At 46.1% G+C, this 16,596-nt stretch overlaps 1 protein-coding gene across 1 annotated transcript; it reads right to left on the bottom strand.

Annotated features, from left to right (window-relative positions):
* Window positions 1-663: 663 nt before the first annotated feature.
* Window positions 664-16,547, bottom strand: AK3 (adenylate kinase 3). The gene is made up of 5 exons (XM_042912745.1): window positions 16,289-16,547; window positions 9,963-10,082; window positions 8,787-8,959; window positions 8,124-8,242; window positions 664-4,144 (listed from the first exon to the last, which is right to left on the bottom strand). Exons 1-5 carry the CDS (start codon window positions 16,437-16,439, stop codon window positions 4,024-4,026), a joined length of 684 nt encoding a protein of 227 aa, XP_042768679.1. The 5' UTR covers window positions 16,440-16,547; the 3' UTR covers window positions 664-4,023.
* Window positions 16,548-16,596: the final 49 nt, after the last annotated feature.

Raw genomic sequence — 16,596 nt, 5'->3', positions numbered from 1 at the left:
AAGCTTCTAACAAAAGATTTTTTTTAATTGGGTTGCTACCACTCTATTTACTGCCTGTTAACTCCGTGTCATTTTATCTATGGTAGTGGGGAGAATACGAATTTAAAATTCTTCTCTGCGAGATAGAGATGGGTAACATTCTCATCCAGTTACACCATTAGTGGGCTCTTTCAAATTTTGTGTAATAAGCTCACAGTGTCCTATAACTTACCTTTAGGAAAACTGAGTGTTCTTCAACAGTCCTGTTCCCCCTTTAAAAGTGAATTAACATGACGTGGCGCCTGGGTGGCTCGGTCGGTTAAGCATCCGACTTCGGCTCAGGTCAGGATCTTACAGTTTGTGAGTTCAAGCCCCGCGTCGGGCTCTGTGCTGACAGCCCAGAGCCTGGAGCCTGCTTCGGACTCTGTGTCTCCCTCTCTCTCTGCCCCTTTCCTGCTCACGCTCTGTCTCCCAAAAATAAATAAACATTAAAAGTGAATTAACATGGGGTGCCTGGGTGGCTCAGTAGGTTAAGCATCCGACTCTTGATTTCTGCTCAGGTATGATCTCATGTTTCCCGGGTTCAAGGCCCACATCAGTCTGCGCTGACGGTGCAGAGCCTGCAGGGATTCTCTTTCTCTCTTTCAAAATAAATAGACTTAAAAAAAAAAATGAATAATGGGCTGACCAAAGAACATGAATCTGGTTTAATAAGTGGATTTTTTTTACAGGATGAAAAAACTGTAGATTGAGACAAAGTGATCCTGAAGTTAACCTTGGGGTATTTTTTGAGAAAAATAAAGATGTCCGTTTACTATTCTCAAAAATCAGTCACGTATTTCAATTCTTAAATTGATTCTGGACAGAGATGCCCTTGTCAGATTTAAGCTTAAGGCTGTTCATTTCGGTTTTGCATCAATGTGATACGCGTTTTAAAACCCTGAAAATCCTTTGCGTTGATTTCCATAGTGGACATTTGTTACCACGTCACAGGTCTCCGAAAAGCAGACTCCTCGAAGAGGTATTTGCTTGCTTGCTTAAGCTGATGGCGGGGTGGCGGGGGGCTGGGGGGGGCGGTTACAAACATGAATAAAATGTTGATTATGAATTGCTTAGCATCTAATAGTGAAGTCAAAACCATTCTCATACGCCTTGAAGAATTAGATTTGAACTTTTTTCTGAGTATGAAAATGATAAAATGATTGGATCGTTCACTTGGTTTCTTAAAACAGTATGGTTCTTCCTGCTGTTTACTATTCAAACACTTAAGAGTCTTTTGGTAAAATACGAAACATCATCAAATTGATTTCCTCGGGTAAAATCCTTTCAAAATACAATTTGGCATGACAATTTAACTTTACCCAGTGCTACGTATATGGGAAAACGTGATCGTTAGTTTACAAAAAAACAAAAACAAGGAGTCAGGTATGCACTCTACTGAGCATATTGGCTTTTACCGTGCTTTAAACATTTTAAACTAGTAACTTCCAAAATCAAAATCTTGAATTGCAAAGTTAAGAAAGCTATTTATTTTGTCAACGAGAAGACACAACTTACAAACATGTTTTAAATACAAATTTATTCTTGATGTTGGTTGCGGGTACTAACAGCAATTTCAGGTCTGTAATCACCATGATTTGTTGTTAACATAAGTTTTGTCACAGACTATTGAATGTCTCAGATGTTTTGCTGGAATGCCATTGTAAATACCTGGCTGGAAAATAGCTATGGACTGGGGTTTAAAAGTTTGAGCCAGTATTTAACCCATTTCAAAAGAGAAATGGAGAATATTTGCAGATGGTGTTGCCAATTTGCATTTCCCACAGCACATTCTGCTTACGTGGGCTGAGGCACTGTCCTCACCAGCCTTTTAACTAAGGCACGGCAGCTTCTCCTCGCCATGGCATTCAGCTCTGGACATGCTTCCATGTGGCACTTAAATCACGACGACGGTCACTGAGCTTTTCAACAATGACAGTCTTCATCAGAACTGTCTATGACATCAACTCGGCATAAAACAAGTTCTCTTTATTTGCTTTAATAAAGCAAAAAAGTAATAGTGCGAGCATTTCCCAAAGTAATGGACGTACGTGCAAAACCGGTTACGTGTTCTGAGGTGGGGAGGGAGTGGTTACAGGAAGAGGTCTTACTTTCGATAGCCGTGTACTTCTGCCCCTTTTTGAGTTCCAAATCCAAGTGTGTCCAGTATGCCTGCAATACTACAGCAGGAGATCTAGCTTAAAATGAAACCAGCCTCTGTACTGGTTTAAGACACAGTTTTAATTTTAAGACAATTATTAGAAAGTAGTCACTAATTCGGAAGCGCGGGAGACATCAGGGCAGCAGAACAGAAGGGTGGGATGGAGTCAGCCCTGTGGAATGCTGGACACAAAGTAATACCCGCAGTTCTAAAATTCACTTTTATTGTAGAACATTAATACTCATGTACCTGCTAACCCAGTGGTAATTCCTAAGCTTAGTAGTTCACAACCGTTTTAGAAAGCACATAATATTAACATTCAAATAAAGCATCGTAGAAACTTTTGTAAAGAAATGCTTACTATTTTTAAAAGCCTTGGTCCATTCTGAAAGATTAACATTGAATTTTTAAAAATCGGAAGAGAAGAGTTTCTCCCTACAGAATAAAGAACAACTTGCTGGCATGTGTATTTTAAGCGCCTGGAATAAAATGGGCCAAATGTTCACAGGCAGTTAACCGCTTGTACGAGGACTCGTTTCGTTTGACTCAGCACCAGGTAAATAAGAGTAAATATGCCCTTGAACATGTGGTTGGGTTTCCCCTCCGCCTCGTCGCCCCGCTCTTCCCAGCAGGCCACGGGACGGAAGCGTGCATCCTTCCTGCCCCGCTAAGAAACCAAACTGTCGTCACTCCTAGATGGCTGCCCAGCATGCAAACACAGTTCTCCTGCCAGACGACGGGGCAGCAGGGAAAGCGAGGTGTCCGCTTCTCTGATGAACAAAGAACTTCAGCAAACTCAGTTACCTTCCCGGTCCTTTTCAGCCTTTCAGGTAAATCCTTCTTCATTGCTACACCTGATTACTAATTAGGGTTGTTCCCTCTGTCAAGGGAATGCTCCCCAGGCACACCTGTTCCTACTTCCTGATGGCCAAGTATGCTTGCTTCACTTCGGGCCATGGCTTGGCTTTTCTTTTTGTACTTTAACTGGTTACTCTTCAACGCAGAAGTTACACACTGATCAGAAACTGGCAAGTAGGTCATATTTCTGGCAAGTAGCACATATTTCTTAACCTGAGTAACACCCAAAAACATAAGACTGTAATGACATTTTCTGTGGACAATTCAACTTCGGTGCTTCTGCAAGAACTTCTAGGGTCACTTTCTAACATTTTCCTCAGGACACGTATTCTCAAAAGACAACATGTCATAGGAAAGTAGTATTTTCCTATATGCTAGTTTAATACAATTGTATAGCAGACTGAAAATTCTGAGTAAACTGAAGTATGTTTAACGACAGAATAAATACAGCAAAAATGGCTATGCTTGTAAGTTTCTTAGTATAAAGGCAGCAGTGAATTTGCATCCTGAAACTAATGCGCGTTTCCTGTTGTTTTCTGGAATTTGATAGACCTAGTGTCTCAAAAAACCATGTACCATAATGCTAGTGATGCCGTTTTTTGGGCAACAGTCTATGCAAATTTCTCTGATGAGATACTTTTCAGAGTGACGTGGAATTTTTTTTATTAGCTTTTCCAGAGAAATAAAATTTGTATCACTTGCTCTTCTGAACAAAACTTACGTTATTTCCGATTGCTCTTTTAATTATCCTTTAGAAAAATTTTCAGAAGTGAAGACATATCTGATATTTTTTAATTGCATGCCCATAGAAGATAAGTGGATAAAACACACTGGACGGAAACATGAATCTTCGTCGTTGGACATATCCTTAATTTCCAGAATAAAATCAGTACAACTGAAACTAATACAATTTTCAAAAAAACTCATACATGGCAGGCTCCGGACGAGGAGCCCCTGCTCATCTTACTGGTTTTATGCACTTTTCCTCATGGAGTAACTGATGCTTTCTGGTTTACTTGTGGAACCCTTGTTTGTAGGAAAGCATAGACATAGGGCCAGATCTTGTTGGTTTCTGTTCCGGAGAATGTTTCCAACACCCCCTTTTTCCTAAAGATGACAAACAAAAAAACACAGGTCTGACTCTTCCTAATGAGCTTTTTCAAAGTGATTGTTGTTGTTGTTTTCTTTTTTTAAATGTTGATTTATTTTGAGAGAGAGAGCAGGGTCCGACACGGAGCTCAAACCCACGAACCATGAGGTCATGACCTGAGCAGGAACCAAGAGTCAGACGCTTAATGACTAAGCCACCCAGGTGCCCCTCAAAGTGATTCTTCAAAGATGATGATGTGAGGGGCGCCTGGCTGGCTCAGTCGGTAGAACATCCAACTCTTGATCTCAGGGTGGTGAGTTCAAGCCCTTGAGGGGTAGAGTTTACTTTAAAAAAAAAAAAAAAAAAGTGGGTTTAGGGGTCTCAGTAAGTAATCTGTGATCCAGAGAAAGAGGCATTGGCTTAGCGTTGGTAAACCTAGACTTTAGTTTCAGCTGTGCCCTCTGGCTTATGGAAACAGTCACTTGAAAAATAGTAGCACTTATTTATTGAGTATGTGCTCAGTGTTTTAAATATACTGGCTCACTTAATCCTTTCTGGAGCTCAGATTCCTTTTGTTACTGATACAACTGTGTGTTTAGAAAGTAACAGCCCAGATCACACACGGAGTAGCTCCCCAACACGGGGCCTGTCAGATACCTTTCCTTGCCTCTATTTCCCCACTTGCAGAACTGCTGTCTAATACTTGCTTGTGCTTCCTTCTTTTTGCCTAGTTTTATTTCTTCCTCTATGCTATCCTTTCACGTTTTAGAGGAAAAGGGAATACAAAGTTTTTATTGAGCTTCCTATTGTGTTTCTCCATTTTTCCCCAGGCAGATTTGTCTGGCTTGCCATCAGACCAGCAGCCAGTGTCTGTTTACTCCTGGGGGTGAGATCAGAAGCCCAGGGTTGCTCCTCAAAAGACAGACTCCCTCCAGACATGCTGGCATTCCTCTCTTTGCTTACCCTCCTCCTGCAACCCACACGCACACAGTGTCTTCAAGGCTGAACCCTGCTTTCTTCCTGAAAACAGGATCATCGTACCTCTGCAACCTTTCACCTGGTTTTCAGAGGCTTCCCTGGGGACAAAAGCATTCCTCTCTCGATACCTCGTACGATTGGCCAGAGTTAAGACTAACTTTGAGTAATTCCCACTGTTTTCTTGGTTAAGAAACATCTGCTAAGGAAAGACACTATGCAAATAGTGTAGTCTCTGCATATTAGAAGCCCTCCTAAATTCACAGGCATCTTGTCAAGCTTTTAAGAGAACAAGTTTCTTAACTGCTGTGGCCTCCTGAATCAAGCCAGTGTTACAAGTGAGTTAATTACTGAGGGCACAAGTGCAGGCACCTATTGTATACAATTGTGTACAATCCTAAAGCTGTACCTTAGATGAACATGTGCCCTTTTAATTTCTATGTAATAAAACCTGCTTCAACTGTAGGTCCTTTAAAGAGTAAGAACATAAAGCTGTTTGTTAACACAGACCTAATTACTCTGTAAATGTCCCACTGCTGAAAGAGTTTTAAAAACAAATACAACTGTCAGTATTTAAAATATCAGTGCAGGGGCACCTCGGTGGCCCAGTCGGTGAAGCATCCGACTTTGGCTCAGGTCGTGATCTCGTGGTTCGTGGGTTTCCGTGCTGACAGCTTGGAGCCTGGAGCCCACTTCAGATTCTGTGCCTCCCTCTGTCTCTGCCTCTCCCCTGCTCACGCTCTGTGTCTCTTTTTCTCTCTCAAAAAATAAATAAACATTAAAAAAATTAAAAATAAACAAAATAAAATATCAACGCATATTGATATTCCATATACCACTCTTAGTTTTTGGTTAAGTCCAGCCCTAGTTCTGCATGCGGGCGTTCAGAAGGAAAAGCTTCAATTAATGGCAAGAGGTAGCAAAAGCCGGAAGCCTGGAAAGACCAGGTTTATCTCCTAAGACAGGGACCTGGATCCTTATGTTTCCTCTCTGCAGCTTTCCCGACCCCTCTTCCCACATCGGGAGAGAAGTAACCGGTGGTTACCTCCACGAATAGGCTCGCAGGGTTCTTATCTGCTCAGCAACAATGCCTTCTCCCTTCTGCTTACTTTTGAGTGAATAACAAAACCCCTTTTGGGAAACACCACCTTCACCACACCAGGTCCATGCGATTTGGGTGGGACTCTCCCCACTTCCCAGCTTCAAGAATGGACGTGATCGGGGCCCATCAGTGCCGACCAGAGGGCTTTTGCTGCCAAAGACGCTCTCTTTTCTGCTCAGTAGCTCAACTGGTAGGAGATAAGCTGGGGTGTTGAGAGGCTCACGGAGGGACAGCCCGCCTGAGATCGAAGCCGCCAACATGGAAAAGTAGAGCCGAGTGTGACCGGGGCCTGAGGACACTGTCTGAACACCGGACGCAGGAACTATCGTTGGACCTTGTGGTTACAATACATTCCCCTTTTGCTCAAAGTTAGTGTGAATTAGGTTCCTGGCTGATAGCAGCACACAGCACGTTGTACGGTAACCACGATCTACCCAGCTCTCAGCCTCCCCCACCTATGGCAGATACACAACTTCCTGGGGGCCCGGCCTTGATCCGTGTGGACCAACGTTTGGCACGGTGTCAGCAGAGGGAATAATAATAGCAGCTACCACGGAGTGGTTTATTAGTGCCAGGGCCGCGGGAAGTCTTCGTGTGGATTCTCTCAGTTCCCTTAATAACCCTATACGGTAGGTACTGTTTACTATTGCTCTGACTTGACACACACAGAGAATGTGTGCCACAAAGGTTGAATGCCTTGCCCGGGGCCACACACGCACAGCTGGTAACCAGTAGAGACGAGCTCATTCTAGCAACCACGGAGTTACGGGTAACAGCGACCCCAGAAAGTGCCCTTGTAATTTCGCCCTCCAGAAAGTACTACTAGAATAGTCTGGAGACTGCTGCTTCAGATTTCGCTGCGTACCTGCCCCATTACAGCAACACCACTGATTACACAGGGTTTACTATGGGGCAGACACAATCCTAGGAGTTACACACACTAACTCACCCTTTCGACCCGCTATTCTTACCCCCATTTAAGCAAGAGGTGAAGACCAGGTGAATAAACAGCGAGCGGGGATTTGGACTTGGGGAGTCTGGCTCCAGAGTCTGCTCCAACCACAACACTGTGCTGTCTTGACTCTGAAGCACCGTTCAGGTAGTGCGTGTGGGAAGGGAAAGGGGATGGGAGGGATCCCTCCTGCGTAAGCGGAGGGAAAGCCGGACTAAGGAGACCGGGTCACAGATTTATCCAGGAGAGTTCCCATAGGTGTTGTGGGATAGGAACTTCCTGAAGAGCGGACGGAACCGTGTGAGAATATAAGCTTTCGAAGACTGTGAGCCAAACGAGGGGAGGAGAGGGAGCCGCCTGAAGCTTCCATGTGCCCTCCAGTGGCACAGGTGGCGGGCATTCCTGGACTCGCCGCCCCAGCGCTCACGGCAGCCGGCCCTTTACCTGCCAGCAGAGTTCGGGCGACGTCCGTCCACTCCGAGCTCCAGGTGGGGACCGGCCAGTCTCCTCCCTCCCAAGCAGGGGCCGGCTCCAGAACGAGCGGTCACCTAAGCCTAAAACAGTCGGTGCAAGGTGCTCCCTGACCACAGCGGCTGCTCAAACTGGTGCAGTCTTCACGACGTGTGGGGCTTTTGTCCACTGGGGGGAAAGCTGACCCCTCAGCCCTCCGTGAAAGAGGACGCCCTGCCTGTTTCCTGGCTACTGTGTGTGAGCACGCGGGGAGTCTAAGGACAAAGCCCACAGAAAGCCGGGAGAACGCCAACATTCTGTCCAGACCTCGTGGTGACCGAAGCCCAGCCTACCTCCGGGCCTTCTCTGTCACACACGCTACATTTCCCTTACCGTTCAAACCAGTTTGAATCGGATCTTCTGGTATGTTAGCATTCCAGCTGGAAAGCATGGGTTAACTGAAAACCGACTTGGTGTTTCATCACGCAAGAGAAGCTCTGAAGAGCGACAAACTCACTGGTAATATTCCAGGACCGGCTCTGTTTGGACTTCGTACGCCTTCAGTCTCCTGACAACTGTCTCTGGCTTATCGTCCTCACGCTGAATGAGAGGCTCTCCAGTCAGGTCATCAATGCCCTATGGAAGAGTTACGAGAGGCTGGTACCAAACATCTCAGTTTTGAAGCACAGTTTTAGAAGCAGCTAAGTGATTTTTAAACATCTGTATGCAAGTACGAAGCACAAAAGCGTGCTTTCCAGTAAACAGAAGCAAATCCAAACATAGATCATTTTGCAGCACAGGGCCACGAGACCCCAGGATCATCTCAGCCTCTAACTAATTTCGTACGTACGCAGAATGAATCAGCTGTAGACCGGGAATCTCAACTGCAAACCCTCTCAAGTGGTCACTAATCCTTATCACCCCAACTCCTAACACACCGCCTGGCACGTAGTAGGAAATCCGCAAATACTTCTGAACGAGTACCAAGCCCCCTGTCGCTCCTGGGGACTCCTTTCCCAACAAGCTGAGTGGACTGGACTCGTCCACTGCGCCAAGTGACCCCAGAGCGTCCCCCTGGAGCTTTGGTCAGGCGTCACAGAACTTCCGTCTGTGAGGGCAAGAGGAATCAGAGACCGTCCGCTCCGTGAGAGGCCAGGCCAGTGCCACCACAGCCACTCACCACGGTTTTGGGAGGGTTGAACTCAATGTTGTAGACTCGGCCGCTGGCGGGATGAATCCAGCGAGCAGTGAGACGCTGCTTAATGACCTCAAAGGGCACGTTCAGATTAATCACCGTGTCTATCCGATAAGCTCTGTCCAGGGCTTCTGCCTGTGGAAGTGTCCTTGGAAAACCTTTACAAATTCAACAACAACAATGACAAAAGAATAAGGGGAGGAAGGGAGTGGGGGAGGAGGGGAGAGAAGGAAGAGGATTCATTAATGTTGAACAGTCTGAAAACAAAGCAAGAATACCAGGCAGGCTGATCACAGCTGTAGGGCAATTGGGATGACGGTTAATTCTGTGAGTCAACTCGCCTGGACCATGGGGTGTCCGGATACTTGGTCAAGCGTTACCCTGGGTGTGTCTGAGAAGCTGTTTTGGGACAAAAGTAACATTTAAGTCAGCGGACTAAGTGAAGCAGGCCGTTCCCCTGATGCGGGTGGGCCTCGCCTAAGCCACCCAAGGCCTGAACAAACCAAAAGAGCTGACTCTCCCCTCCAAATAAGGGGGAGTTCTTCCTGCCTGCTTGCCTGCCCTGGAGTTGAGACTGAGACCTCGGTTTTTTCCTGCCTTCGACTCCAACTGAGGCCAGCTCCTCCTGGCTGTCAAGCCTGCTGGCCTTCGGACTGGAGCCACATCGCCCATCGGCTCTCTTGGGTCTCTGCACGCTCACCCTGAAGATCTTAGGACTCTTCAGCCTCCATCATCATGTGAGCCAATTCCTCAAAATAAATACCTGTCTCTCTCTCTCTCCCACCCCCCCAGACCTGAGTATCAACCTGCCCTCAAGGATTCCACCACACCTCTGGCTGGGGAACGTTCACAGCTGGATTGTAAATTACTCTCCACCGTTCCTTCTCCCTTTTGTCGTGACCCTCCCTCACCATAAAATATTCTCGAAGGAGGGGGAAGGAACGAGTCACATCTAAAAGGAGCACAGAAATCGTGTAGTCCACTTCTGTCGTTCCCTTCAGATGAACAAGCAGGTCCAGAGAAGACGAGTGGCCCAAGTCTTCAGGGTGCTGGATGGCGGCATTCAGGCCCCTGCCCACCAGACGTGCGTCCACAGCCACGAAATGCTCCTTCTCTGCCCACGCTCCTCTGGACAGATGAGGCGCTCCCAACACCACTTACCGTCCAACAGCCAGCTGCACTGAGTGAGGTTTTTCAGCTCGTGTAGAGCCAGCCGAGTCATGACATCATCTGGGATGAGCTTCCCTTGGTCGATGAAAGTCTTGGCTAACACGCCGATTTCTACAGCAGGGGAGGGAGACAAAACCTATCAGCAGGTGTATTTGTTTTATCCCATTCCAGACCCCCTAGGAAACCGCTAAAGGGGACCTCTGGATAGCACACTCATGTGATAATGTGCATTGTCAACAGAAGTTGCAAAATAATCTACACCTATTTCAAATTCTCTATTATATAAAAATATATAAATGCAAATGTATAAACAGAAAAAAAAAAATGGAAAGCCACTCGCAACTCGTTAATAGTCCTCACTGGCGCCTGGGTGGCTCAGTTGGCTGAGCGTCCGCGTCCGACTTGGGCTCAGTTCCCGACCTCACGGTTCGTGAGTTTGAGCCCCGAGTCGGGTTCTCTGCTGTCAGTGCAGCACTTCAGATCCTCTGTCCCTCTCTCTGCCCCTCCCCTGCTTGTTCTCTCTCTTTCTCTCTCAAAAATAAATATTAAACAAAAAATAGTAGCCATCTCTGTGTGATATAAGTGATTTTTGTACATATTTACACTATTGGGTATTTTATAAATTTTCTATCAGAAAAAATATAATAATAGAAATTATTTTTTTAAGTTTATTGTGAGAGAGAGAGAGTGGGGGAGGGGCAGAGAGAGCTGGAGAGAGAATCTCAAGCAGGTCCCCACTCAGTGTGGAGCCCAATGTGGGGCTCAATCTCACACCTATGAAATCAAGAGCCACCCAGGTGCCCCAGAAATGATTTCCTTTTTATTTTCTTTTATTAATTTATTTTAATGTTTTAATGTTTATTTTTGAGAGAGAGAGAGAAGCAAGGGAGGGGCAGAGAGTGGGGGGGGGGGGGGGGGACAGAAGATCTGAAGCGGGCTCTACATTAATAGCATACAGCCCGGGGGAGCCTGGGTGGTTCAGTCAGTTGAGCTTCCGACTTCCGCTCAGGTCATGATCTCACAGTCTGTGAGTTCGAGCCCCGTGTCGGGCTCTGTGCTGACAGCTCAGATCCTGGAGCCTGCTTCAGATTCTGTGTCTCCCTCTCTCTCTGACCCTCCCCCATTCATGCTCTGTCTCTCTCGGTCTCAAAAATAAACATTATAAAAAAAATTTAATAGCAGACAGCCCCACGTGGGGCTCAAACTCACAAACCGTGAGATCATGACCTGAGCTGAAGTCAGATGCTTAACCACTGAGCCACCCAGGTGCTGCTATTTATTTTTTTAAGTTTATTCATTTATTTTGAGAGAGAGAGAATGAGACTGTAAGCAGGGGAGGGGCAGAGAGAGAAGGAAAGAGAGAGTCCCAAACAGGCTCTGCACTGCCATCACGGAGGCCGCTGCAGGGCTCAGTCCCACGAACCGTGAGTTCACGACCTGCACTGAGGTCAAGAGCTCGACGCTTAACCAACTGAGCCACCCAGGCACCCCTAAAGTGACCCAGCTTTTTAAATGAACACACTATAATGTTCATAAAAGTAAAGGTTTGGTGTGCTAGTTGCTTTTCAAATATACTTTGAAATTAAAAAATCGTGTCTACCTAAAATTATTTCTTGAATGTCAATACCGCATGAGGGTAAGTGTTTAACTGGCGCTCGAGGAGACCTGAGTGTTCATCCTGGTCTCCCAGCAACTGTTGTTTATTAGTGAGCGAATTCTTCAACCTCTCCTGAACTCAGTTTCTCATCTTTAAGTGAGAAGGCTGGCCTAATGTCTAAGGGTCAGATTCAAGTCTCCTGACTCCAGGGTCAGGGCTGGCCCACCATTACTACAGGTTTGCTACTGTCAACAGGTTGTCTTGTGTCTCCAGGGTCCTTATCACATCCTCTGGGCTGATTTTAAACTTTTTAAGCTTTAGCTATAGGGGCGCCTGGGTGGCTCGGTCGGTTAAGCGTCCAACTCTTGATTTTGGCTCAGGTCATGATCTCACGGTTCCAGAGTTCAGGCCGGGCGTTGGGCTCCATGCTGACAGCTCAAAACCTGCTCAGGATTCTCTCTCCCTTTCTCTCTGCCCCTCCCCTGCTCACACTGTCTCTGTCTCTCTCAAAATAAATAAACTTTAAAAAATAAAAATGAACTTTAGCTATAGATGACAGCCGTAGGTTATAAAACACAGCACCCTCGGGGCGCCTGGGTGGCTCAGTCGGTTAAGCAGCTGACTTCGGCTCAGGTCGTGATCTCGTGGTTCGTGGGTTTCTGTGCTGACAGCTCGGAGTCTGGAGCCTGCTTCGGATTCTGTGTCTCCCTCTCTCCCTGCCCTTCCCCCGCTCATGCTCTGTCTCTCTCTCTCTCTCTCTGTCTCAAAAACAAACATTAAAAAAAACTTAAAAAACAAAAACAAAAACACAGCACCCTCATGAAATACCGTATTTATAGAAACTCCACAACAGGGACTTGCTATTGGAAGGACATAAGTATAGGCAGAGATGCTACGAAACATTCATGTACAGGGATAGTCATAATGGTATTTATTATGGCAGAGAATGGTTAACAACATAAATGTCCAAATAACAGGGAAATGTTAGAAAATTAAAAATATCATTGTTAAGACCGCTTCGTGGCATGTGAGCATGCTCAAAGTAAGTGAGAAAAAAGGGTATATAAACAATCATTTAGAATGCAACAATTTTGCAAATACAATAGAACCTTGGACTGCACGTAACTTGTTCTGCGAGTGTTCCGCAAGACGAGCAAACATTTCTAATGAATTCTAACTTGATAAACGAGCGATGTCTTGCAAAACGAGTAGTATATGATGCCAAACGTCACATGATCACAATTGCACCCATGGTTCTTGAAATTCACTTTGATATATGAGTGCTTTGAATCGCAGGCATGTTTCTGGAACAAATTATGCTTGCAAACCGAGGTTTTGCTGGACATACAAATGCAACAGAGAAAAGAGAAAGAAAAAAGCACATAAGGCACTAAAGGATTAATTACAATTGTATCTGGGTGTTGTAATTAGGAGGACTTTAATTTTCTTTTGTATAGTCTCGTGACGTGTTTTTCTTCCTTTATAGTAAGTATAGTTCACTTCTAGTTTTTTTCAATAGAAGACAACACCTCTTTTCTGGCTCTGATCCTGTGGGAAAGATCCAATCACACACACAAAAGAGAGAACGAGAGAGAGAGGGAGAGGAAGGAGAGAAATATTCAAAGAGAAAACTATTAGAAGAGAAACATTTTTATTGAGAATATGTTCTTAGTCCTGAGATACTGAACATCTGTAATAACAATCTCCTGAACGCCTCCCTAAGCTCCACTTTGTTTTCTTTGGTAAAGAACTGTGCTTTTTAAAGACTTATTAAAAATGAGCAGATGCCTGAGGCAAGCTGGACGCCTTTTCCCATGATGCTCTCTTCCCTCCCTCCAGCCTCCTTTCTCCCTGTGGAGCCAGAAAGAGGACAGCAGGCCCGTCAAGGGATGTTAAGGATACACAAAGAGCAATGTTTCTTCATTTTGAAAAAAAGTTTACAATTAGGTGAAGCCAATTAAGGCTTTAAACTTAACTTTAAAAAACCTTTTATGTTTTCACAAATTAAGGTAACTTGAACTCTCTGCTGAAGGTGTTCTTTAAACACATCGTTACACCTCACTGCTCCAGTTATTTTTCAGAGGGCCCCTTAAGGATTATGCCTTCCTAGTGTGCCATTCCGGAGGCTGTTTATTGTTACCTAACTACTGAAGTATGTTGCATCAAGAACATTTAGCAAGCAGGCCAAGCAATTTAACCTTATTTAGAAGCGTTAACTAATGACAAAACATTTTGTATGTTTTAAAGGATCAACGTTAGAAGAGAAAAATGAAAACAGCAATTCGCTAGACTAGGTGCTGAACAGAGAAATCCAAGAGAACTAAAAACATTGAGGTGGTTGTTTTTCTTCCCGTATTTGTCTGCATTTCGAAACAGACAAAAATCCCACCGAAAAATAAGCTAAATGCTCATCAATAGGGGATTAAACAGACCTTAATATTCAGCAAATAGATACCTAAGTAAGCATTACAAGAATGAAACAGATTTTTACGTTTTGATGTGGAAAAACATCCTAGATATAAAGTGAAAATACGCTGGTGCAGAATACATACACAGTATGATTGTGTATTTCATAAAATAAGAGATATGTAGGTTATACACACACCTATATACACACATACCTATACACACGTGTGTGTGTGTGTTATACACACACATTTTTTTTTTTTAATTTTTTTTTTAACATTTATTTTTGAGACAGAGAGAGACAGAGCATGAACGGGGGAGGGTCACAGAGAGAGGGAGACACAGAATCTGAAACAGGCTCCAGGCTCTGAGCTGTCAGCACAGAGCCCGACACGGGGTTCGAACTCACGGACCGCGAGATCGTGACCTGAGCCGAAGTCGGCCGCTTAACCGACTGAGCCACCCAGGCGCCCCTACACACACATTTCTAAAAGGAAACACGAGATCCTGTTCCCCTGTGAAGAATGGGACTGAGGCAGGAAATGAGAGATTTTACTTTTCATTTCATGTACTTCTGTCCTTTTTCCAATTCTTCTTTTACCTCTGTAGGCATTACTTCTATAATTTTTTAAAAGCAGGTTCAGGGGCATGTGGGGTGCCTGGGTGGCTCAGTCGGCTAAGCATCCAATTCTTTAAAAACTTTTTTTTGTTACTGCTTATTTTTGAGAGAGACACAGTTTGAGTAGGGAAGGCACAGAGAGAGGGGGAGACACAGAATTCGAAACAGGCTCCAGGCTCCGAGCTGTCAGCACAGAGCCCGATGCGGGGCTTGAAGCCGGGAAAGGCGAGATTATGACCTAGTCTGGAGTCGGGTGCTCAACCCGCTGAGCCACCCATGCATCCCAGCATCCAACTCTTGATATGGGCTCAGGTCATGATCTCATGGTCTGTGAATTCCAGCCCTGAACTGGGCTCTTTGCTAACAGTGTGGCCCCTGCTTGGTATTCTCTGTCTCCCTCTCTCTCGAGCACTTGCTCACTCTCTTCCAAAAATAAATAGATAAAACTTTAAAAAGATGAATGTGAAAAGGAGGTTCAGGGGCACCTGGGTGGTTCAGGTGGTTAAGCCTCAGACTTTTGATTTCAGCTTGATCTCATGGTTCATGGGATCAGGCCCAAGACTGGCTCTGGGCTGACAGCGCAGAGCCTGCTCGGGATTCTCTCTCCCCCTCTCTCAGCCCCTCCCCTGCTCTCGTTGCATGCGTGCACTCTCTCTCTCTCTTAAAATAAATAAACATTTAAAAAAAAAAAAAGGGTTCAAAATGAGTTTTTTGGAAAACAAAGGTCAACACCTTTGAGGAAAAAAAACTCATCCTACTGCTGACTTTTTAAAAACACCTTTCGTGGGGCGCCTGGGTGACTCAGTCTGTTAAGCATCTGACTCCTGATCTCAGCTCAGGTCTTGATCTCAGGGTCATGAGTCCAAGCCCCGTACTGGGCTCCACCTTGGGTGTGGGGCTGACTTTAAAAAGATAAGTAAATAAAAATAAAACATAAATACATAAAAGCAGGTTTCTTAAGCGATGATTTGCACTGACATAAAACTCATCCACTGTACAGAATTTGACTGGATTTGGCACTGAGTTATCAGAATTTATCTGGCACGAGAAACGAAACTTCCGATAACTATGCCCAAGAATAGCTTTCCTGTCTAAGAAATCTCTGGGGTATCAAAGATCTAAGCCAATTTTTGTGACTACAACGAGCCTAAGAAAAATACTCGGGCCTTAGATTATGGAAGAAACGTCAGAACCAGAAAATCCCAATGTAACAAAAAAAAAAAAAAAAAAGGAAGATCAAACCCTTCAGGTCAAACTTCAGTCCTCCAGGTTAAAGGGCACGTGGAGATCAGGCCACAGTACCCGAGGGAGCAGCAGCGACTGGAACTGGACGTGCTTCTCTAACAAACCAAGCAAGCGGTTTACTTTGATCTTTGAACTTCGAACTCGTCCTAAATTCCTAATCTCTTTCACCAATAACCCGCCGGAAGCGGCCCCCGGCCCCCGGAGGCTGGAGCCTTCGGGGCGCAATTGCTCAGCAGCTAAGATCTGCCCCGCTGGGCAGCGGGAGGGGGTGCCGCGTCCGCGTCCCTGCGCCCGTAATCCCTGCACCCGCATACCCGGACCCGTATCCGGGGGTCTCGCTTCCGGGGGTCTCGTTTCCGGGGGTCTAGCTTCCGCGGGACCCGCATCCCCGCCAGCAAATCCCAACCCGGGCCACGCCCGCGCCGCCTCCGCTCCGGCCCGGGCTCCCACCTGTGCCCCGAAGCATGTTGTCTCGGAGCAGGTCCCCGCTGGAGAGGTGCTTCAGCGCGAAGTGCTTGGTGATGCGCGACGACACGGTGCCCTTGCCCGAGCCCGGCGCCCCCATGATGACCGCGCGCAGCAGCCGCGCCGACGCCCCCATGGTCGGAGGGAGCGGCCCGGGCCGCGCGCCCTGGGGAGTCCGGCCCGGCTGCGCGCTCGTCCGGGTGTGCGGTGTGCGGTGCGCGGTGCGGGGCCGGCCGGCAGAAGGCGGGCGCGGCGCCCGGGCGCTCCCGGAAGTGAGGCGACGGCCACCGCGG

Source organism: Panthera leo, chromosome D4 (genome assembly GCF_018350215.1).
Source record: "Panthera leo isolate Ple1 chromosome D4, P.leo_Ple1_pat1.1, whole genome shotgun sequence".
NCBI lineage: Eukaryota > Metazoa > Chordata > Mammalia > Carnivora > Felidae > Panthera > Panthera leo.
Note: the sequence above shows the minus strand (reverse complement) of the source record. Positions and strands in the feature narration are given on the sequence as shown.

Coding starts and splice junctions, on each gene's coding strand:
- AK3 (XM_042912745.1), bottom strand. CDS start 16,439: ATGGGGGCGTCGGCGCGGCTGCTGCGCGCGGTCATCATGGGGGCGCCG. Junction 10,083..16,288: donor CAACATGCTTCGGGGCACAG/GTGGGAGCCCGG, acceptor CCCCTGCTGTAG/AAATCGGCGTGTTAGCCAAG. Junction 8,243..8,786: donor TCAACCCTCCCAAAACCGTG/GTGAGTGGCTGT, acceptor ACTCTTCCATAG/GGCATTGATGACCTGACTGG.